The 22,101-nt window shown below is 53.3% G+C and overlaps 7 protein-coding genes across 7 annotated transcripts; 4 read left to right on the top strand and 3 right to left on the bottom strand.

Moving 5' to 3' along the window:
* Window positions 1-1,696: 1,696 nt before the first annotated feature.
* On the bottom strand, window positions 1,697-2,092 carry AB675_7549 (uncharacterized protein; the record flags this gene model as incomplete). The annotated part of the gene is made up of 1 exon (XM_018147926.1): window positions 1,697-2,092. The coding sequence occupies one exon, from the start codon at window positions 2,090-2,092 to the stop codon at window positions 1,697-1,699; it is 396 nt and encodes a 131-aa protein (XP_018000305.1).
* A 2,651-nt stretch (window positions 2,093-4,743) lies between these two features.
* On the top strand, window positions 4,744-8,520 carry AB675_7548 (uncharacterized protein; the record flags this gene model as incomplete). The annotated part of the gene is made up of 2 exons (XM_018147925.1): window positions 4,744-5,618; window positions 6,813-8,520. 2 exons carry the CDS (start codon window positions 4,744-4,746, stop codon window positions 8,518-8,520), a joined length of 2,583 nt encoding a protein of 860 aa, XP_018000530.1.
* Window positions 8,521-9,576: 1,056 nt separating this feature from the next.
* On the bottom strand, window positions 9,577-11,124 carry AB675_7547 (uncharacterized protein; the record flags this gene model as incomplete). The annotated part of the gene is made up of 1 exon (XM_018147924.1): window positions 9,577-11,124. The coding sequence occupies one exon, from the start codon at window positions 11,122-11,124 to the stop codon at window positions 9,577-9,579; it is 1,548 nt and encodes a 515-aa protein (XP_018000573.1).
* Window positions 11,125-13,283: 2,159 nt separating this feature from the next.
* AB675_7546 (uncharacterized protein) lies at window positions 13,284-14,747 on the top strand (the record flags this gene model as incomplete). Its single annotated transcript, XM_018147923.1, has 1 exon — window positions 13,284-14,747. One exon carries the CDS (start codon window positions 13,284-13,286, stop codon window positions 14,745-14,747), a length of 1,464 nt encoding a protein of 487 aa, XP_018000486.1.
* Window positions 14,748-16,923: 2,176 nt separating this feature from the next.
* AB675_7545 (uncharacterized protein) lies at window positions 16,924-17,310 on the top strand (the record flags this gene model as incomplete). The annotated part of the gene is made up of 1 exon (XM_018147922.1): window positions 16,924-17,310. One exon carries the CDS (start codon window positions 16,924-16,926, stop codon window positions 17,308-17,310), a length of 387 nt encoding a protein of 128 aa, XP_018000535.1.
* Window positions 17,311-17,970: 660 nt separating this feature from the next.
* Window positions 17,971-19,373, top strand: AB675_7544 (Para-nitrophenol 4-monooxygenase; the record flags this gene model as incomplete). Its single annotated transcript, XM_018147921.1, has 2 exons — window positions 17,971-18,900; window positions 18,963-19,373. 2 exons carry the CDS (start codon window positions 17,971-17,973, stop codon window positions 19,371-19,373), a joined length of 1,341 nt encoding a protein of 446 aa, XP_018000394.1.
* Window positions 19,374-19,609: 236 nt separating this feature from the next.
* Window positions 19,610-21,110, bottom strand: AB675_7543 (Demethylsterigmatocystin 6-O-methyltransferase; the record flags this gene model as incomplete). Its single annotated transcript, XM_018147920.1, has 4 exons — window positions 19,610-19,917; window positions 20,019-20,630; window positions 20,712-20,841; window positions 20,955-21,110. 4 exons carry the CDS (start codon window positions 21,108-21,110, stop codon window positions 19,610-19,612), a joined length of 1,206 nt encoding a protein of 401 aa, XP_018000447.1.
* Window positions 21,111-22,101: the final 991 nt, after the last annotated feature.

Genomic DNA, 22,101 nt, shown 5'->3' with positions numbered 1-22,101 from the left:
AAGAAGAGGTTGTAGGTGACTTCCCACAAGATGCGCCCAAGCAGGAGGAGCGGGAGTATGAGCAGAGCGGTCGCGACTGCCATCTTGAAGTGAGAAATCTCGTTGACGCTCAGGATGGTTTCAAGGAGTCCAAAAGCCAACTAGATGTCAGTAGTCTGGATATGGGACATGCCCTTCAGATATGGCCTCGGCATGTTCCAAAGCAGGCTCCTTCCATCACGCAAACGATGTTATCCACCGTCAGCAACTTTTTGATATCATTCGGGAGATAATAGATACCGTGGCTCGCCTAACGAGGCAACAGTGGGTGTCCCTGTTACAGCACGGTGGAGCATCGTGGTAAGTGTCCGGTGTCTTGGTAGGTGACCCATGCCCGCATACGATCGCACCGTCGGCCAAGCCGTTCGCTTCCATTCCATCGCGGGCATACATCCGAGAGCTCGTACGCGTGTACTAGATATCATCATAAGTTGGTGTGGTGTTCAGTGAAAAGAGGCGCCCGATCGCATTCGAGATCGCAGTTCGCAATAATAAGGGCCCAACATGCGACAAAGTTTCGAAATCCCACTGACAAACGTCGAACGCTCATTGGTTCCAGCGATTTTCCTGACAAAACGTCGATCGACAGTTCTTTGACCATTTGAGTAAGTGTAGAAAGTTGACATATCCGCCGCTCGGACAAAATGACAACCCAGCTTAATCCACGCGAGCAGAAAAGCCTGGCGCAGTGACGACCTCAACGGCGGTTCAATGCGCGTCTTATGTAAGATGCTTGATGCGGCATTTCCAAGACTGGTGGTGGGTGGTATGATAGTGGGCGAATAATTGCTTGATTCAGAAGCCCGAGGTGGTGCCGCCTAGGATGACCCGACCATTTCAGCTCCAAGTGTCGTCCGGAATATACCAGGCAACGAGACATGGCCCAAGGCATGTGTATACAGTCCAATGTCGAGAGCCAAGCATCTTGTTTGGGGTCGAGTTTGCTTTGTCACGAACATGCAGGTACAGCGACGACTCAGGCATGTCCTTTTGAAGACGATCGATGCGCGCTCGGCCGATGCAGATAAGGCTTGCATTTCCCGTGTGCATTATGTCTCAAAGCCGATCAGGGCCTCCACCAGCCGCTGGCCGCACATTCACACAATCAGCCAGGTCCCGGACGTCCTTTCAGTATCAACTGACATTTGGTAGATGCCAGATGATCGCTCGGATAGCTATTCAGACCTTACCCGTACCAAGCAGGGCGCGTGCGAGTGTGTATACGCTGATCTGATAGAGCTCGGTAGCGACTCGCTCCCTAGACTTGCTGAGGCGTCTTCGGTCGCTGCCGAAGCAGCAGACCGCCAAGGACGATGCGTCTCGATACGACTGATAGTAGGATGTAGGTGACAGGGCGCGAAAGAGGTTCGAACGGAAGGAGCTAGATGAAGAGAAGACAAAAGGGAAGTGTGCTCTGACGCCAAGGCCTTCGCGCTGAGGTCGACGGGAACCCGCGTACTGAGGTTGACAAGGGGCCGCAATTGTCGCAGTAGCCTGTAAACAAACACATCAACGAAGCTCTCTTATATTCTATGGAAATAGATCTGAAGGATATAAGCGAGAAGAACTCCCCCTTCCGTTCACTAATCAAGCCTGAAATCCCCAAAACAGAAGTCCCAGATACACTACACTTTCAGCAGCATCACCCATGCCATACTCAGATCATCTCAACGAACAAGGCAGCAAAGCCAATTGCAAGGCCCATGTTCATGCCCATACTTGATGCATCACCGGTATAGACCTGGACCGGGTTGAATGTACCGTTGTATTGTCCCACAGGCGAAGTGGTTCCGTTGCCGGGATGCTGAACACCATAGACACTGCAAGTGCCTACGCATTCATTGCTGCAGCACCAGTTGGCGTTCGTGCAGTCGCTATTAGTTGTGCATACAGCTCCGTATCCACCGCAAATACCAGTCTCCCCAATGTGAATGGTGGAGTTGCCGCAAGAGCCGTTGACTGGCGCGAGGCCGACTCCATCAGATGCGGTGTGGTTGCATAGCGCTGCGGCGAGGATGGGTAGAACGGTCGTGGTGAGGATGGAGAGCTTCATTGTGTTGGTGTTCGGTTGTTGAATTATTACTGCGCGGGTCGTCGATTCGAGTGTATTGGTTGGGTGATTCGGTGGTCAAACGAGTGTCAAAGGTCGGTGTTGTTGCGCGTGTTGTGGTACGCAGCCGTGTCGGTAGTCGTGATGAACAGGGAAGGCATCCGACTGGGAACGAGCATCGGGTATTTGAGGTTGCAGTACTGTTTTGATTTGTGTTGATCAGGAGGAATGGGGTGGGCGGACAGTGCAATATACCAAGACGGTCCGTGCATTGCCGAACTGCGTATGCATCTATTCGGGTTGTGCCGAGAACAAAGCATCAGACTGTTCGACAGATCACCATCTACCGCACGCTTACTATGTCTTGGCTTCTAGATCAGATAATACTGAGAGCTGTAGGAAATTGGCTCATTCTCAGATCGATGGACTGGGTGGGTTGTTGTGAGTGCCGGTTCAGTCTGTGCGGTAATCGTCGTCTGTGCGGAGGTCGTCAGGCATGCTCGATCCACCACCAGGACTGACTAGACCAGTATCAAGTCAGCACACAGACAGCCCAATTCGATGCGTTCGTGAACCGCCACAATACAAACTGTGCATAGCAAAAGTCGCCTGCCTCTTCTTGGCGAGATCGTCAGCCTGACGATGCCCGCTTTGCCATCGTCGTCGATGCTATCTCCGCTGTTATTCGGCAAGGCTCATAATCAGCCTCGCCTAGTTGGCATTTCAGTTGCCATGGTTATATATTCCTGATCGTGAATTCTGTTTCAAATCCGCACATAAAACGCCGTGGGGTTCGAAGTTGACAGCCCTCATTGAACCTTATGTTTACTGAGGGTGCGAGATAAGCGGGGGATGTAGAGTAGATAGTGCCTGAGGCGTGTGCGGATTGCCCGTGGTTCGGAGGAGGGGCCGAGATCGTCAATCAGGCGACGATCGATGAGGCTAGTATCCGATCCCGGGGTGTTGAATTATTGCTCTTTGTAAAGTCTGCAGACGTCTGCGACTGTTCGAGTCGTGGTTATCGCAGACTTTTTGCCTTTTGATTTGCGACAGGCCTGGTGTTAGTGATGTGTCGCGTTTGGTCCCATTTTCTTGGCTTGGCAACAAACACCGCCCGAGAGGCAGAAGTACTCACCTGCCTGACTGACGATCCACAGCACACCAGTATCAGCGAAAGTCCTGGAAGGAGTCTCTCCTCTCGAAGTCACTTGTTTCAACGAAACGACGCGTGCTTCGACTTACGTACCACGTTGCATCAACGTCATGCTTGCCCAAACATGATTAATCGACCAGCTCGTCAGTCGTCGAAGTGTTCAGCAAGGCCTGAACGTGCACGATCTCTGCAGTGCAGAGAAGTCGACGGGAAGTCGGAGCTCTAGGACATCTGGAGACTGTGGGCGGCCTGAGGTGAGTGCCTTGATTGAGAGCAAGCGATCGTCGTTGTTGTTGCTGTCGAGCATGAGGACCAGAACGTATAATACATCGATTGACGCCGTCATGCGTTCGCAACGAAGTCGTATGGATGAGCGCCGGGCGAGGTCCTGCAACGTTGCTTTGCCACACAGCGGAATGACCCAAGCCTTGTGACCTCCGCGGGTTTGAGCGGGTCATTGCTGGCTTCCGTGAGGCATCTCAAGACATCAAAATGCTCTTCACATCAGTTATGACGTCGAAGTCATCGTTGAGCCAGCTGGGAGGACAGTGGTCACGACTGGCGCTGGTTGATCTGTGTTGGAAGGACGTCTGGCACGTGGAGCATCCCCAGCTCGACCAACGACTCAACCAGCTAGACCAGTTCTCGGAGGCAGCCAGCACGGCATTACGAGATCGCCTTCGCCGGGAGCAGTGCTGCTCGAGATGCGATAGGAGAAGATGTCACGGACATGAGCTTGAGTTGAGATGTGGTCATCAATTGCTTGGCCCGGTTGGGCCCACCCAGTGACGCCCTGGCCAATCATGGTGAAGCCGCTCCGTCATACTGTCCTTGCAATAATCTCGCTGGTTCGACAGTCACTTCAAGCTCGCTACGCGCTGTTTGACTATCGCCACGCACAGCAGTTGTCTTGCGGATGAGGTAAACGAAGTATGATCTATACTGTCACGTCTCGAGTCCACAAGCAGCCTCAGAACGTCGGGTCTTGGCGCAGATGGCACCAAGACCCATCGCGGTACTGAGGACAAGTCGTCTGCGGAGGTTCAGACCCCAAGCCATAGAATCGAGCCTCAGGTATGTCGCGGCTCTGTATATGACTTTGAGCTCATGGCAAATCTCGCTCACCTCTAGAGCGTCCAGATATGATCATCGGGAGCAAGCCATCGAGTGGTGCCCAATGAGGCAATCTCCCTCTTTCGGTATAGCCTCGGTGAGACAACGCGCCGCTTCTGCTCAGTACAGATCGGTCAAGGTCAATTGCGCGTGGACGACTGCAGACACGATCAATGCTGTGACGAAGGAAATATGTTCGAGCCATTGCAACTGCTGGCGGCACGACAGGCAGCAGCAATCCAGGCTTCGTGGACTGGCTCAGCTGTGGGAATATAAATGCTGGCTCGCAATTGTTTATGCTTCGGGATTGTCTTCTGCGAATCATGCTCTGCGAGCGTGAGGCAAGTTGATACATCGTGACACCGACCCTCTGGCAAGTATATGCAACATGCCGCGCTACTCCACGACTGACCATTTGCACGTTGGTGTGCTGTTCTGCGGACCCGTTCAACTCCTCGACCTTGCGGCTGTGGACCTTTTCGCCATGTGCAGCAAGGTCTACCTGCGCGCTTGCGAGCTACCCAAGCCCCTCGTAGCCCTCGGCCTCGAAAACATAAAGTTCTACTTCATTGGGGAGGGCGTCACACCCTCAGCCACGAACTCAGCCTCTGCCGACGCTGCAACCAGTACTGCTTTCCCAGCACCAGCGGAGACGACCCTCGTTGCCAGTACACCTTCTCTTGGCCTGAACATGCAGCTCACACACGACATCGCGTCCGCTGCCGTGGCGCCGGGTAAGCTCGACATCCTCGTCATCCCAGGCTCAGATCCGAAGTTCGTCCCCTCGGAAGCCATGGCTGCGTATATCTTGGCCCAGTCAACTTCTCCTCAGACAGATGTCCTGAGCATCTGCACAGGCATCTTTCCGCTCGCACGTTCGCCTGGAGTTTTGGACGGGCGGGTCGCCACTGGGCCCAGGCCACTTGTGGACATGAAGCTACGAAAGCTGAATCCGAAGGCAGATTGGCATGACCACAGAAGGTGGGAGGTTGATTCGTGTGCCAAGCATTCCGCAGAAGGTGTCAATCACGAAAGATCAACAGGTGGAGAGCTATGGACATCAGGAGGCATCACTGAGGGGACGGAGATGGTGGCAACGTACTTGAGGGAGAAGATGAGTGCCGAACTAGGTCAACTGGTCTGCGAGCTTGCAGGCGTGGGTGGTAGACCAAGAGAGTATGAGCAGACGAAGGTGACGATGGGTGCAGGGTTCTTCTGGTTGATTGTGAAGAGCCTCTGGCGTGGGTTGTGGGCCGGGGGAAAGTAGCGGCAGAACACTATCGATAGCTCGCGAGCGAAGGAATGAGGTTGAGTAGCACGTCGTCGCGCTCCATGCCCCACAGAGCTCTGCCCCTGTGTCATCTGTTCCCACGGTATTGAGGAAAAGCAAGGCGCTGCTGAACCATCATCCTCATTGAATACGTCACGCTCATTGGGGCTTTCGAACGAGAACGGACATCCTCTTTCGCCCCATGGTAAACAGATATGTTCTGTTCGATCCCGCAGACACAGATCAGGGAAAAGACCCAGTCGCATCTTGCATGAGAACCACAAGGCCAGATCGCGCCACCTCGTATCCTGCAAGCCATGCTGTTGGGCGCTGCTTCATGAGCCGCTTCGGCGAGTGCATGAAGGCTTGACTTTTGCTCTGTGCCAAGTCGAGCTGAGCCATCGCGAACTCACCTGTAGGCAAAAACCCGCCGGCGGCAGCGCCGGCCATTGTACGCCGATATAATTATAGCATCACTTCGAGATGGCATTTTCCTAAAATCGGTGATGGGGAGGTACTTAAGCACTTGATGCGTGATGACTTTGGAGATGAGGAGGAAGGAAGCATCACTGCAAGTTTGTTTTCTATCGAGAAACCATACCTAAAAAGCCTACTGCCCACCCCTGCAGCAGCGCCCGAATCGCCTTGGCGAAGCAAGATCTGGTTCTAGGCTCGCCTAAGATGCGTCAAGCGAGCCCGCTGACTACACCGTCAATAATTAGAGAATCAAGACGAGCCGTCGGAGCACATCTCTCTCATATCAATCATCTCATACGACAAGCCGATTATTGCTAAGAACTTGTTGCATCGGCAGATAAAAACAGCATCCTTATCAATCTTCCTGCAATTGAGCAAGTACGCTGGTCGTTCAGAACGTATATCCTGAGCATCGAAATAAGAGCCGCAAGTTTCGGGCCTGATCACTAGGGCTGACGATCGGAAAGGAGATCCTAAGACCTGCAAACGAGAAGCGAAATCTGCGGGGAGCGTAGTCCAAGCTCCGTCATCAGGCCTGGGAAGGCGTACAGGTTCAACTCACTTACGTGATCAACCTTCGCACTCATCATCGTCTACACTAGTCGCATGACCCAGGGATCCATCATGCGCGGTTCGCGATAGCATTTCTTCAATGCCGCGCGGGAGACGCCCTGGACCTGGCACAGCAGAGGAGAAGCTGCCGCCAGAAGGGAGAAGGTCCGTCTTAACGTCCAGGCATACCGCAAACGCAAACACGAGGCGGAAAAGGATAAGCAGGTCGCCAAGGAGCCGAATCTGAAGTGGGTGGAAGACACGAAATGGCAGCAGGAATACGACCAGCATAGTCGCTATGGGCGAGAGTCTGACGCCGACCAAGACAGCAAACGGTCGAGCTTTTCCGGCAGTCTGAAGTTCGAGAGTGCCGACGAAGATGCGATTAGTGCTGAAGTGGTGGCACGAACGCCACAGATGTACAATTCACCCAGCGCCGAGAAGCAGAATACCCTTCAAATTCTATCAATGTTCACCGAGCGCTTCTTGCCGGATCAGCTGTCGATGCCGTCGATGTTCGACGTGCAGACCATACGGACGCCTTGTGCGCTGTGGGTGACAACGGCCGCACGGCAAGCTCGCTCACAAGAATCTGGCGCACTGAACGATGTGCTCCATTCGATAGTAATAGCAGTCATCTCTCAGGAGCAGCAAAGGCCTGATCTTACCATAGAGGCTCACAGACTCTACACGAGGAGTCTGAACAAGACAAGACGAGGCTTAGGACCGATTCTCGCCAACAGCTACAGAGCCAGCGAGACCGATATCCTAAATATGTTCCTGGCTTGCCATGCTGCAGCAGTGTACGAAATGATAGCGAATGGAAATATGACCGATATGAGACGCCATATCTTGGGCATCGGTCTGTTGATTGAACATCAGCGCTGTATGCCAGACTTTCCTACCGTCACTGGCAATTCTCTGGTCGAGGAATACCGTATGATGGAGATCCACTTCTGCCTACTCGAGCGAAGGCTCTCTACAACGTGTCGCATGAAAGGCCTAACGCCCGAGCCAGCCAGAATCTCGCACAGCGAAGCGATCTTGAACACCGATATAGGTCTCGTCGGGTCATTGCTCGACCTCGCGGACCAGATTCTGCCCATTATGGTCGAACTTGACTCCTTCAAAGAGACCGGCCGTCCTAGTGCGGGCCATCTGATGAGACTGGTACAGTCGGCTCTAAGCCTGCATGCCCAATTCGACTCCTGGTCAAACTTCCTGCACGACAAAGCATTCCCAGGATCGCCGCACTCCGATGCATCGTCAGACGCAGACAGCGAGCCCCTCGACCTCTGCCAGATCACGCAGTACGAATACGTCACATGCTACCTGTTCAGTCTGTCCTACGACCTTCACGCCATCGAAATGTGTATAGAAGCTGTCACTGCTCTGACACAAAGGACCGAGCACTCACCCTCTCACAGTCCATCCGTCACGAAGCCCTCGGCCCAGCAACAGCTCCTTCGCACACAATCTCTCGCGGTGGCAGGCACGATGCTGGAGTTGATGCCCTATCTTTTTCAGCAGGACAAAGGCATTATCGGTCGGTCGATAGCCATCTGGCCACTTGAGGCTGTGTGGCGTGTGCTAGATGCCGAAAGCTCCAGACTGTCCGGCGATGAATATGTGGCCAAGACGCTGAACGTCTCGGACGACTTTAGAACTAAGATCAAGCAGAATCGCACGCTGGTGGAGAAATACTACAAGCTCTGCCGGCAAAGTGGCAGGACTGCGCAAGCGTACGGTCTCCCATTAATCCAAGTCAGAGATTGTGATGAAGTAGCGAACGGCTGCTGCCAAGGGAAGCAACGCGTTCACAGCATCGACACTGACGACGAGGTGAGCGAAGCTTATGCTGATTGATCATCGGATCGTCCACCTACCAACACCTCAAGCTTCTGTCGCAGACAGATGTCGCCCAGTGTTCACGGGCTGCTGACATATTCACCTGGACCATCGACACTTTCTGAAGATGGGCGCAACTGCGATATCCGTCCAGCGAACTTTCCATACCAGACTCGGCAACTCGAGGCGAGATCCTTGCCTCTAGAGGCACAACAGATCGTGCCAGCTCAGGATCATCGCTCAGTACCTAGGGATGGATTTCGTAGGCCTCCCCTGGCTTTCGTCCGCGACAGTAGCCAAGATGCAGGGGTACCGATTGGGCGGTACGCCGCCCTTCAGAACACATGGAGGGCCTCTTTGAGGTGTTTCCGTCCGCCGACATGTCTGAGCTGCAACCGTCGGACCGAAATTGACCTCCACAGATGCTTTCATATCGCCCAACCTTTTGATCCAGTGGGGACCAAGTCCAAGCAGATACACACATCATGCCACTGAGCAGGGCAGAGGCTCTTTCGGAACTTTCCCATTTGCGGCTCTTGCAGTTCATGGACGTTCAGATGAGAATAGTTAGAGATCGAATGCGTGCTCGGTGAAGCGGCTAGTACGAGACCGGTTGACACGTCCAGACAAGGTCGTGTATAAGACCGGTTGACAAATGCAGAGAGCAGTACCATGCTCCAACAATTATGTTTCTCTTCCACATCTCGCATAGCAACTGAATACCGATCGGTCAACGAGCTTATCTTGGCAAGTGCTTATAAGGGCGAAGCATGTGTTACAAAAGAAGTTTGGGCCATTGGGGAACATTTGGTTAGGTATCTCTGAAGATATAGTACATTGCCAAGGGAGATCTCCTCCTCCACAGTTCGGACTCTCAGTATCCATACTCGCGGCATTTGCACTGTTTCTCTCTCTTTCCCGGGGCGTAAACACGCGAACCTTCCTCACATTCAAATGATGATTGAGGCCTTCGCGGAGGCTGTGTAGCACTCAAGCTGCGCAAATCGTCGATAGTCGTCACTGTGTACTTTGTTCGCCGACTGCAATGCAAACAACTGCAGACTCTCCGAACCTTCAAGACTTCCCAAAGCCCAAATCCAACCCACTGAAGAAGCTGTTCCTCATCAAGCCCGAGCTCCGCCTTCCACTACTCTTCCTATTCTCCTCGTCGATCTCGAAGTCGAACTTCCCAAAGCTGCCCGTGCTCTTCGCCAAGCCAGGTCTCTGCGTCAGTGGATTCTGGCCTTTCCGGCTCGGATGCGATCGTAGTGGGTTGGGGCGCTCGATGGTTGATGTGCTTGTGTTGAATGGATTATGGATCTCGTCTGAGGGTGTGGTGAAAGGGTTTTCGTTAGCTCCCGAGGCTTTGGTGTGTTGAGTGTTGAGAGGTAAAGGTACGTCAACTCGCGTGTCGAATTTATTGCGTCGGAGACTTCCTTGGCCTTTGCCCACGGCCTGCTGGGCTGGACTGAGGTCTGTGTTGCTATGACCCTCCGCACCGTGTGTGTACAGGTTGTAGAATGTGTTGGGTCTACTCCGCCGTGCTTCGCTCGCGCGGTTGACCTGCAGTTCTTCCGAGTGGATGCTAGACACGGAGTAAATGCTGCCTTGTTCTGAGAACTGTGAGCGTACCGGCGAGGGCTGCACGATCATCGCAGAAACTGGTTTGGAGGCTGAGTTGGGTAGGGCGAGGCTCGTAACGGACGCCTCGGCTGCGTTCTTGTCGCCGAAAGGGAAGGGATAGGAGGAGTTGTTTAACGTCGCGGACGGAGTAGTATTTGGTAGCGGTTTCGCTGAATGGTTGTTGCGACGGGCCGCTATTGTTGGTGTTGGATTACTTCTAGTGTATTTAGGTGGTGGCTGAGGCGATGGTAATGATGTTAGAGAATATTCTGCTGTCTTCTCGGACACTTTCTGCGCTGGAGTCTTGAAGGAAGATGCTGAGCTGTCGGACTCTGGCTTCGGCTTAACTTGCGATGCAATTCCATGCACCATCTCCTCATCGTCGTCTCTCCTTCTAATATACATGAAGATCAGGCCGCTGATAACCGCCACCACAATAAAGGTGCAGCCAACAGCGATACCAGCGACTGTGGCGATAGACATCGCCCCGTCGTCCTGATCATCCTTTTCGTTGTCGTCATTGTCCTTGGCTGTTGAAGCTGTCGGCGTAGAAGAAGCTGTGGCGCTCGAACTGGGCGTTGAGCTGGGCGATGTTGGGCCTGGCCCAGCAACATTTGGAGCAGTGGCAATGCCGCCGGTTGCGATTGCGAGCAGAGGCTCGCCGTCCTGATCCAGTCCCAGACCTTGGCACACCTTCTCATAGTACGACGCCGCGGCTGATGCGTCGTCCGGCGAACAGGCGTCTGACACTGACAAACACTGCTCTACCGACGTCCGGACGTCCTTCTGATGTGAACATAAACATCGCGAGTCGTTCTCCGAGCACTCCAGCGCTCCAGTTGCGTCAGCCAGGCAGACTGCCGCGCATGGTGGGTAAGAGCCAGTTCCTGTAGGTGATGCGCCGGCGGCAGTTATCTGCGATGGTAGATCTGACTGCGCAGCAGCGAGCGAAACGAATGTGACGGCTAGGAGGAGCCGAAGCCTGAAGTATTGTACCATACTCTCGAATAAGTTACCGCATCTCGGTGTACTGAAGGAGTGGACGTCTCACAGAGACAAGTCGTTGAAGTCGACCGAACCTATGTTGACACTACTCCAGAGCTGTCGCTTTCTATAAAATGCACATTGTTGTCAACCAGGGGACACTGATGTTAGGTCAGCATGAGCTGGTGTGTCAAAGTGACATCAAGCGAGTTTAAGAGAAATGGTCAGTGTGATTCAAGTGGATGGTGATCAGCTAGAAGAGGATTAGACAGATGCTTGAAGCGTCCAACGGTCCACAAGATTGGACGATCTGAATCTCCCGGATAGTCGCGTCGGTCTCATTCCTGGACGCGCTTCCAGAGTTACAGGTTTTATATAACTTCAAGATGAGCTGAACGACCGAGCCAGAGGCATTCTCCTGTCAAACGGCGCGGCCACGTCCCGTGGCACCTGACCTGTCACGATTGTACATGTCGTAAGAGTCCGAGGTCTTTAGCAACTTGAAGATTGAAGAAACAAATTTGGCAGTGCGCAACCAATTTCCGACAAGAGCTTAACTTGGCACCGACGAGCCGATCAAACATGGCTAGTCGTCCCTGCCGCATAAATCACTCTTATTTACAAAAGAAGGACAGCTAAATATCTTTCTATGCATTCGGTCGATCGTCAACGTGAGGTCGGCATCGCACTGGACCGTTAATGGCGCTGACGGTAGTCATCGACACCACGAACTTGAGACGTGCCTTGAGCAGTCGAGTGGACCTACTGAGTCATTTCTCATTGTGCTCTCGTAGCGCTGAATCGCCAAACAGTTGCGGGTGGTCGGTGCGCCTCTCAGGAGTGATTTTACATAGCGTCGACGGCTTCATGGAGGATTATAACTATTAGAGTGAGTAGACGTGTATATATGCTTTGTAGGATACCTCGTGCGCCTGCCTAGGTTTCGCTCTGTCCTGGTAGCTTTCATGCACTTCGGCAGGAACAAGCATTTTGAGATTCCGTTATCACTATCATGCAGAATCTCCTACGCCTCCAACACTATCTGTGCCCTCGACAACGGCACCATGTTCGGCAAAGCAGTGAGTCTCACTGCAGATGAGTCCGAGAGATTTGAATGTGCTCGTCATCTCTTGCTGATGCGTATGCGACACAAAGGTCATTTCTAAATCGACGAGGTGCATGATGTCGTCCAAGCGAGCCCTTCTCTTGTCGCTGGAACTTACCGAGATAGCCCGAAGAAACCGCGTGGCAAGGAAAAGCAAAGTGTGCCGCTCCGCCTGCGGAAGTTCTGGCCTGGGACTCGTCACTCGCTCAAGTCAGCGCCGAGGTTCTGGGTGAGTCCCCACAAGGACCTTTGACAGCTCTTGCGCATTGGGCGTCCTTATCTTTAGAGCTAGGGTCTGAGTGGACGAACCAACGGTGGTGTGTCCCCGCGACACCCATACGGGTAAAGCCTTCTGATTACGCTCGCCCGCAACCGACACTATTCGATCCCAGAGCCAGGTGAGGGCACATCCAGACCACCCGCCCTCGTGGCGCTGCTCCCGCTTCAGGCTGCTCGTCTGCATGTTCTTATCGCAGACTGCGCCGGAGACGACGACATCTGTGCTATCTTTATACTCGACCTCCTTACAATCTCGCCATTTTTCTCACTTCAAGGTCATCACCATCTTGCTCTCGCTCTGCAGTTTTCTCGTTGAATCCTCGAGTCCACCTCCGACCGACTTACGAAATCGCAAAGTTCGAATTCCGTTGAACGCAACCTTGTCGCACGAGACTTGCTTCTGCGAAACGGCTGCCCTGAGATTCTCAGTGCAAGTCATGTTTAACGACCGCCATCCGCCGCCTTGACAAGATCTGAGATGCATGGATAGCCATCCGTGAGCCACGACCGTCTCATAGACATAGTACGAATGTATATACAGCCCGACTTCCTCTCACGAGGTATCGAGGATCATGTGGGCTCAATACTCGCCCGTGATATATACCACGACACGCCTGCAGCATATCAATCTCGGGGCGACCGAAATGCCACATTACTTGTTTCGTGGTGGTGTACGATATTCTCTCTCACCGCGATATTGATTCGAACGCTGGGAAGATGGGTCAGAACAGAACGGCTGTTTCTCGAGGACAAGTTGATGCTGTATTCGATCATACCGTTACTGATCCGTATGGCACTGGTACACGTCGTGTTAATATGGGGGACCAATAACACGACGACCGACAATCTGACGGCAATCGAGATTATGCATCGACAAACCGGCAGCAAATTGGTCTTGGCCGCCCGTATCTTCTATGCTGCATTCATCTGGATGGCAAAATTCACTGTCCTCGAGTTTCTGAAACGAACCATAGGAGCATCGTGGGCGAAGTCGTACGAGTGGGGACTGAGAGCCATTTATGTCTTTCTTGCATTGACCTACATTGCGGTCATGATCGGAACGCTCGCGGAATGTCAGCCTTTTGATCATTACTGGCAAGTCGTGCCAGATCCCGGCCCGCAGTGCCGTGAGGGACTAGTCCAGCTTCTGGTGATGGGAGTCTGCGACATCGTCACTGATGTCGTTCTTGTCGCGTTTCCAATCCCCGTCGTGCTAAGGTCGACCATGCCGATGAAGAAGAAGCTCAGTCTCATCGGACTATTCCTTCTCTCCGGCATCTTGATTGGTGTCACGGCGTACCGAGTTCCATCGACCATCGACCGACAATCGGACCAAACGTATCGATCATTGCTGGCGTCATTAGAGATTCTGGCAGCGACATTCGTCAGCAATGCTGTCATCATCGGCTCGTTCATTCGCGATAAAGGGGTCAAGAAAGCAAAGTTCCGAGCGGCATCAGTCGCAGACTCGACGAATGGCGTTGGGCCACTCTCGCGTGTGGCCACTGCACGCTCTGCTCAGGTCACCATGAGGCACTGGGGCAGCGATGAGGACCTGGTTAGCGATTTGGGCATGTCTCTGCCGTCTTCTTTGCACTACGGAGGCTCCGGGCCCAGAGCGCCTTCTGCTGCTCCTGCGTACGAGCCGGCGCTGCCTTCAGTTGACGAGAAGCCTGCTCACAGTAGGAAAACATCCGAGATAGACCAGGGTTGGACCTTCAGACATGGCTCCCGGTCACGGAGTCGCCAGCATAGACGATCTTCAGTCTCATCTGTATCGACTACCTCGATCGACATCAAGTTGCGAGGTCTGCAAGCGTCGATGGACGAGCCAGTCAGTCCAGGGGCGAATATGGATACAGAGCCGCTTAGCAAGCAGATGTCATTCTTCGACGTAGGCGGGCTGGTCGACGCACCCAAGACGACCGTCTCTCAGACTCGACTACCTGAACCGGCCGAACGGACAGGTGCACGCGGCCGTTCTGGGTCGAAACAATTCCTCTCCGACATAGGCGGTATGCTCTCGAGACACAAGGAGGAGGACACCGAGTCAGATGTCCCAAGTCGGACGCCGTCGAAATTACGGGAAAGGAGGAAGTTCAGTCGCAGTCCGAATCCAGCCCATAGGCTCGCAGGATCACGTTCCGCGAGTGGGAAGCAGGCTCAGCAATTCGAGCAGAGTCCGCAGGTCAGACCAACGGACGATGGCCCAGATGCGCTGTCCTTCGGGGATGTTGGCGGTCTGTTGAAATGAGCGATATGGTGTTGGATGTGTTGATGTATATCTGGTCATTTCTAGCGCTGGCGTTGGTGGTCCTCATGGAAATCGAACAATATGAATACTTGACACTATAAAGGGCGCATTTTCGTCTTGCTCTGAACGTGTTGGACCATTCGGTGCACTGAGTTGTACCTTATCGCTCTCGCGTCAGCCGGGAGACATAATGGGTAGTCCATGTCTTATCCAATACGCCCATGACATTCTCGTAGGCTCAGCTGGTGGGGTATCCACGTGTCGTAGATTTCTGGTTCTTCGAGAGTCGCGCTGCGGCCGCTGCAGGGACTGCAAGTACACAAGTGCGCGTGGTCACAGGAACGGCAGCTCACCTACCGCTTCCAGACTTTCATCCGTCGCGCACTGCGAATTGATGCCTGGCAGCCAGAACTTTGCCGTCGCGAACATAACAGGAAGTTTTCCTGCCGATCTTGAACTTCGATCGGTCGCGCGTCGGGATGCGGCGTCTGGCTTCCACGACTTTCCCGTCGTCAAAGTGACAGAATTGAGTCGCTGTGCCCATCGTACTTCTTTTGACAAATTGACACACCATATGTCCGTGAGACGGACTTTGGTAGGCTCCAGAGAACCGTACATCGACTTGTTGACTATCTGCAACTCTGCAAGAAGAAGGACAGCCGTGATTGATGGGGGATGGCCGAGTGTGTATGGCGCGAGAACAAGTCCGCTGGGACAGATGGAAGTCCCAAAGAGGAAGGCGACCTGCCGTGTTGAGAGCGCTTCGGAGGATGAGTTTCGGTGGCGCCGGAAAACACGTCTACTTGTCGCGTCTTGGGCTCTTTGAACTTCTTCACGCGCGAGTGAGTGAGCTTCCGGGACCCATCGAAGTATCGTACATCGTCACCTTGGCTACTTTACTCCCCTCCATGTCTTTGTGCTGTCGTGGCTTGAGCTCAGCAATGTCGGGAAACTCGAGTGATGAGACAGTCGCACCCTGGTGGTGCCTGACTTGACTCGAGCACAACTCCGGACTACCTGGTTGGCTCGTTACGGCGACGAACGTCTTCGACCAGGCGTAGCCGAATCATCGACAACCCTAATAACATCAAACAGATTTCAAAGTGTACGTTGACTAGCCAGCTGAACCCCAGAAATAGGCAAGTACCTGCCCAACTCACCTTCTCTCTGTCTGTTGGATCTTGCATGGTATGTCATAGCTCGGTTGAATTGCATTCAGCGCCAGCATATTGCAAACCTTGCAGGCCGCTCAATTCGTTGGCAATTTCTGCTCGGACGCGATGAGCAGAGACGCCGCTGGCAGTCGTTCCACGGTGCCAGGGCCAGATAGAGCACGGCTGTCTCCACATTGGTAAGACGCGTGGCAACCTCTCCCCATAATCAACGATGCCTGTTATACCCAGGGAGCCGGTGCGTGAGTGTCGGCAGTAGGTCATGTTGGCTGTCACGTACAGGGAAGACCACTTCGACGTGGCACCGTCAGCACTGACGTGTAAGCGACTGGCTGGCGTGTCGCTTTTCACGAAGACATTCGAGTCTAAGATCTCGGGCCAGAGCGTTATGGTCAAGGTCATACCTACATGAGCACGGTCCCAGGAAGTGCGCCGTTGGTGAGGAAACCTGTTGAGGCGATGCTAGTGGCTGGCTGCTGTGCTGACGACCAGCATGCCGAAGCCACGTTAACAATGCAAAGTTATCGAGTTAACCATCTCCACGACCAGCCATCAATGAACCACCCGAACACGAGCAAGGGCCGCGTGCGACCTGGCAGCAAGCACATCTAGACCACGTTGTCAACAATATTATTGATTACATCCGTGCCAACTCTGTATTGATCTGTGATCAATGACACGAATGTACAAGCTGCATTTACGCATTGATTACAGCCTCCGCGCTCTCACGCTTCTCCGATGAGGATCTTGAGTTATTAAAGGTCGACATATTCTTCTCTGCGAACAGAAATCCAATGCACCCCAGTCGATCATCTCAGATTCTTCTGTCGAACAGTACATTGCTGAAAATTGCACGATCGCTACCACGAACACCCGAGAATTTGGCACTATGCAGATGAAGGTGAGCATGCACCCGACCCCTGATTAGGCTCAACTTGTCTCGAGCTGATCACATTCAACATTAGCATCTAGCTTGGGCTGCTGCCGCTATGGTTCAGCTCAGCATGGCCGAACCTATAGGTCGTTACAACCCGTTGAAAGCTCGACCGATCGAAGAGAGTCAGGATACAGGCCCAGTCCTGGAGAGACGAATTGGCCGCTACAACCCGTTGAAAACTCGACCAGTCGAAGCCAATACAGGTCCAGTTCTGCAAAAACGTGGTGGCTGGGACCTGATCTGTGGTGCGGATCACACATACCAGTGCAAAGACGAGACCTGGGTTTGTAGTGACAACGGCGATCCACATCCAACGACATGGTATGACTCCGAGGGCATCTGTGCGACTACGTGCACATGTGACTGGATTATCATTCATGTTATTGAAAGGAGTGAGTCTAACGTCGAGGCTTCCGACTGGAAGAGGAGCGAGAATGTGAAGCAGCACACGTAAGTGACACTCGACCGGCGATCGAAGCCGTGCATAAATGCGAGTGACGGGGACGTCGCAGAGGTGCAGGGCTGCGATCTTGGTCATGTTTAGTGAGGACTTTCTGGGCCACAGCCCTGTTGTGCCGTGTCCGGCACAACCAGCGCTGACCACAAATACCTAGGTATACGCGCAAAGCCACCCAAGTAGTCATGCGAGAACGAGTCTTCATACCAATGACGATGGTCTCAAGAAGAGTGCCTACTCATCTCCACTGTCTTCGCCTGCCAGTACATATGTAGGATGCCCGCGCTGCAGGGACATCGTCCTCGGAGCTGATTCCGCCCTTGTCTGGACGGAGATGGGAACCGATTGAAACGCGGGGATGATTTAGGTATATGTCCCCACCGTTATCGCTACCTACTACCTTTCACCATCTCCGTGGACAACTACCGCACATCTGAGTTCAGTCTCTGTCCGAGGCTGGTCCCGATCATGATGCGTCGAGGCCTTTGTTGGCGTCCGGTCGGCTGAAAGGCTCCCGGCTTATCTGAGTCGCTTAAATCCACGACTGTCTTTTGTGCACATATCCACGAGATGTGCCTTGCATAGGTAGGCTCGTCTCGCAGATATTGGCTTCTTTCGAATTTTTGAGAACGACTCTCATCCGCTGTATCACCCACAATGAAGACAAAAACGACCGTCCTCATCGTCGGCGGAGGCCCCGTCGGCCTCCTGATGGCTTTACGTCTGGGTCAGGCAGGAATCGACACACTAATCGTAGAGAAACATCCTAGCTTCCAGCCGGCAACACGGGCGATGGTCTACATGCCTGTGGTCATATCGGCTTTGACCAAGCTCGGACTATACGAGCAAGTACGATCCGCCGCCTACCTCAACCAGGATGGCGTCTACTGGCGTGACACCGACATGAAGCCACTCGCTAGGCTTCCCCTTGGCGACCCGCAGTCTAGTCAATTCAATGGTGTTCTGCAGCTAGGTCAGTGGAAGATGTCATCCATCATTTCGGCAGAGCTGAAACAGCATCCTTCTGTGGAACTATGCTTTGGCTATGGCTGTGTTGGGGTGCAGGAAGACGTTGATGGCAAAGGAGTTCAGGTCCTGTTGCAGAGCAAAGACGACCCAACGGACACACTCGTTCATGCCGAGTACGTTGTTGGGTGCGACGGCGCCAACAGTAGCGTGCGAAAGGCCATGTGCATCCCCTACGAAGGCTTCTCCTATCCCTGGAAGATGATCGGCTGCGACGTGCTGTACGATTTTCCGAAACAGGAAGGGCTCACGCCACTAAATTTTGTTGTCGATGAGATTGACTGGGCTGTCATTGCTTACACTGGAGAGGATGAGGATGGGAAGCCAGACTTTGGCCGCGAGAAGACTCCATTGTGGCGTGTTGCGTACATCGAGGATTCTGATCTTCCAAGCGGCAAAGAAGACTTCTTGAGTCGAGCGAGGGAGCGTATATCTACGTCATATATAAAGCACGGCGACGGAAAGTTCAATGTCATCCGCGCCGAGCCTTATACTAACCATCAGAGATGCGCGGCGCAGGCTCGTAAAGGTCGCGTGCTCCTGGCAGGGGATGCTTTGCATGTGAGTATCCTTTCAGCACCCCACCCGTTGGTCCCGTCGACAACGCTAACATATGGACCAAGTCAAACAACCCCATCAGTGGTCTAGGCTTGACAAGTGGCATCTGTGATGCTTTTGCCTACGGGAATGCCTTGGTCAGGGTGATCAAGGATGGTGAAGATGAATCCTTACTCGCGACTTGCGCCAAATCTAGAAGAGACACCTGGCTGAATGTGACCAATGAGATGTCCCAAGGCAATCTCAACCGCTTGAGAGCCGTCGACACCAAAGGCGTGGCGATGCGGGAAGGGTTCTTCAACAAGTTGAACTCTGACCCTAGCTTCCCAGCAGTGATTCGGGGAGGTCTCGAGCGTATCCTCCCGCATACGTTCGAAGCCCCCCATCCAATGTACATGGAGGCTCAATTTCATCCGCGAAGCACAAATATTGTGGACGGCCTTTCAGCACTAGGGATGAAGTCACAGACGGTCTAGCAAGATCTCATCCTAGTTGTGTATCATCTAAGATTGCAACGCCTTCTACCTGCGGCTGTCAACATATGAACTAGTTGAGAAGAGAAACTGTCTCCCGCGCAGCCTGTACAACCGCCTGTGTCCCGTGGGCCGCCGCCACAACCGCCAGTCCTTATGGTTCTTGCCCCAAGTCATCGGAACCCGCGGATTTTGCTTATGACTCGGCATATTTGCACGTCTATGCACGCTCATAGCGTTCAAGCAACAAGCTTTACTTCCAGCACAGTATCCAATTGCGTGCGCCAAACATCCACTATCTCTAGCCCGGCCTGGCTCAACAGCTCTCGATAATGACCAAAGGTCCTTTCGATACCGTTGACGTTGATCATCATCAGCAAGTCGTACTGGACCAGGCTCAACGACGCTTTCTCATCCGGCAGGGGCATCTCGTCGATGATAATACGTGACACGGGACTCATGGCTGCGGCAACGTTCCGCAGGATGGAGAGAGCTTGTGCGTCGGACCAGTCGTGGAATATGCCACCGAAGTAGTAGATGCTGGCGCCTGTGAGAGCTGTCAGCAAGGGAGCGACACATGTGAATTAGCGGATATATGCCTGGTGCGAGACCGAGGGTACCACAGAACGGCTTGGACACCGTACTGACCTTTGATAGGTTGGGCATTGAAGAAGTCATACTCCATCGCCTCGATACCTGTTCCCTCCAGCAGTATCTCTGCCTTCTCAATATTCTCCCGGAGATCCTGCAAATTCAGACGACCTCTTCCAACGAACTCCGGGAAGCGCTTCCGAAAAGCCTGCAGATCATACCCGACGTTTCCACCAACATCTACCACCAAGACTTGTCCGTCATTCTCAGGAGCCATGGCATTCATTCCACGACCAATCTTCTCCTTGGTGGGCCAGATATCAAACCAATATCCGACCATATCCTCTCTCCTGCCACCCAGGTAGTCGCTAAAGTCCCTGAGGACCTCGGGCTGTGCGCGAAACAGCTCCCACAAACTCATACCGTGCGTCCACTCGGCGAGACCCTTCTCTCCTTTCTCCTTGTCCGGGAACTGCGGAAATCGACCGCCGTGAGCACGCATGTAAGGCACAGCATTCGCCATGACATTCAAGGTCGGGATGTTCAGGAACTTGTGAGCGCCAGTGCGGGATTTGTGGCTGAGGTAGACAGTGTTCGCGTTGGAGCGATATATCCCTGCGCTGAGCTCGGTGATGAGATGGAGGGACGAGAGCAGGCGAAGGAGGCGTACTTTGCTGTGGCATTAGACATGACCTCAGTTAAGAGCCAATAATTGAGGCGTGGCTTGGTTTGCGATGGAACGAGACTTACCGGTCAGTGACTTGTCCGATCCGGAGGCCTCTGCTACCTCATCTGCGGTGATCTGGGCTCCATGTCTGTCGACGATAGGAGTCAGAAGATTCATCTCGAGCACCATGGCGATGCCCATGTTCTGCAACGCCTGGAGTGGAAGACATGTTAGATTCGCGGAGGGATGTAGTTGCGGGCATGTCTCCAGTCTTAGAGACCCAGGCCCGAGGCCTCGTATGAGCATAGAAAACAGAACAGACCAACCTGATATCTCAGACCGGCGACGTAGTCAGCAGGTCCCAGTGCTGCGATCCGTAGTTCCTCAATCGCATTGAGCATTTGCTGTCGCTTCTGCCAGGAGCCATCATGTTCCGCGACAGCTACGCTCACTTTGTCGTTGAGAATCGTTAGATCCGCCATGTTGATAATGTGCAGCTTCAGCTGTCCGTGACGAGATCGATAGCATGTATTGTGGACATACCATCAGCACCGAAAAGTACACCAGTCAAAGACCAGTGGCTAATCGGCCAGTATCCAAGTGTGCTGATCTCATACATTTTGGACATGGTCACAAAGCGGAGATTCGGCAGTTGAGAGATCTCTCGAGATTATCCGGTCGAAATACGACGCTGCTTCTGCAATCCTCGTGACTGTGCAACAGATATATGAATAAAACAAAACGCAAGATGCAGCGAGTACCCTGGGTAAAGTGGAGGTAGTCCATGACGGGCCAAGCACAGTCGCAAATGTCAGTAAGGGCTGTGTCTCACGGTACGAACACAGAGAACCATGCCATACACGGAAAGCACCAGAGAACATCGAACCACACATGAATGTTAAAGAGTCAAGAGTGTATCGAAAGACCGCCTCAACAAGAGACGAGCCGTTAGGGTGCAATAAGAAGCAGCACCGGATCCTGTGCTTAGCTGATTTTTGCTTGATGACGTCTAATGTCGCAACAGCAATCTCGAGCTCCTGAACATGTTCTTACGATAGTAGACGCTTATCTCTCGAATCCAAAGGCCTCAAGCTTTTTCCAACCTAACGTGTCCAATGGTCCGTGACTTCTGAGCTCTCCCTGGGTTGGCGACGAAGATCCCTCGGCACTTCTCGACATGAATGGGTATGGACCAGCCTGCCTCCCAACATGGCACTCAGGGATTTCCGAGTCCCCAACGCCACCTACGCATACTCACGCTCACACAGTCGGGATGACCGTCGACTCAGGCGCGCACAGCGTGGTCTGTCCGCCATCCAGATTGATGATCTGGCACGCAGTGCACTTTCCAGTGTACAGCACAGTACCAGACGGACCGCAGAATGAGACACTGTTCTCGTCGTTGCAGAAGAGCTGGTAAGGAACACTGCAGGATTCCGCGCGTGGAGCCAAGAGCGGCGAAGCAATGGCCAG

The sequence above is a fragment of the Cyphellophora attinorum genome (genome assembly GCF_001299255.1).
Source record: "Cyphellophora attinorum strain CBS 131958 chromosome Unknown Contig12, whole genome shotgun sequence".
In the NCBI taxonomy this organism is placed as follows: Eukaryota; Fungi; Ascomycota; class Eurotiomycetes; order Chaetothyriales; family Cyphellophoraceae; genus Cyphellophora; species Cyphellophora attinorum.
The sequence above is the reverse complement of the archived record's forward strand: the minus strand, read 5'-3'. Positions and strand labels throughout refer to the sequence as shown.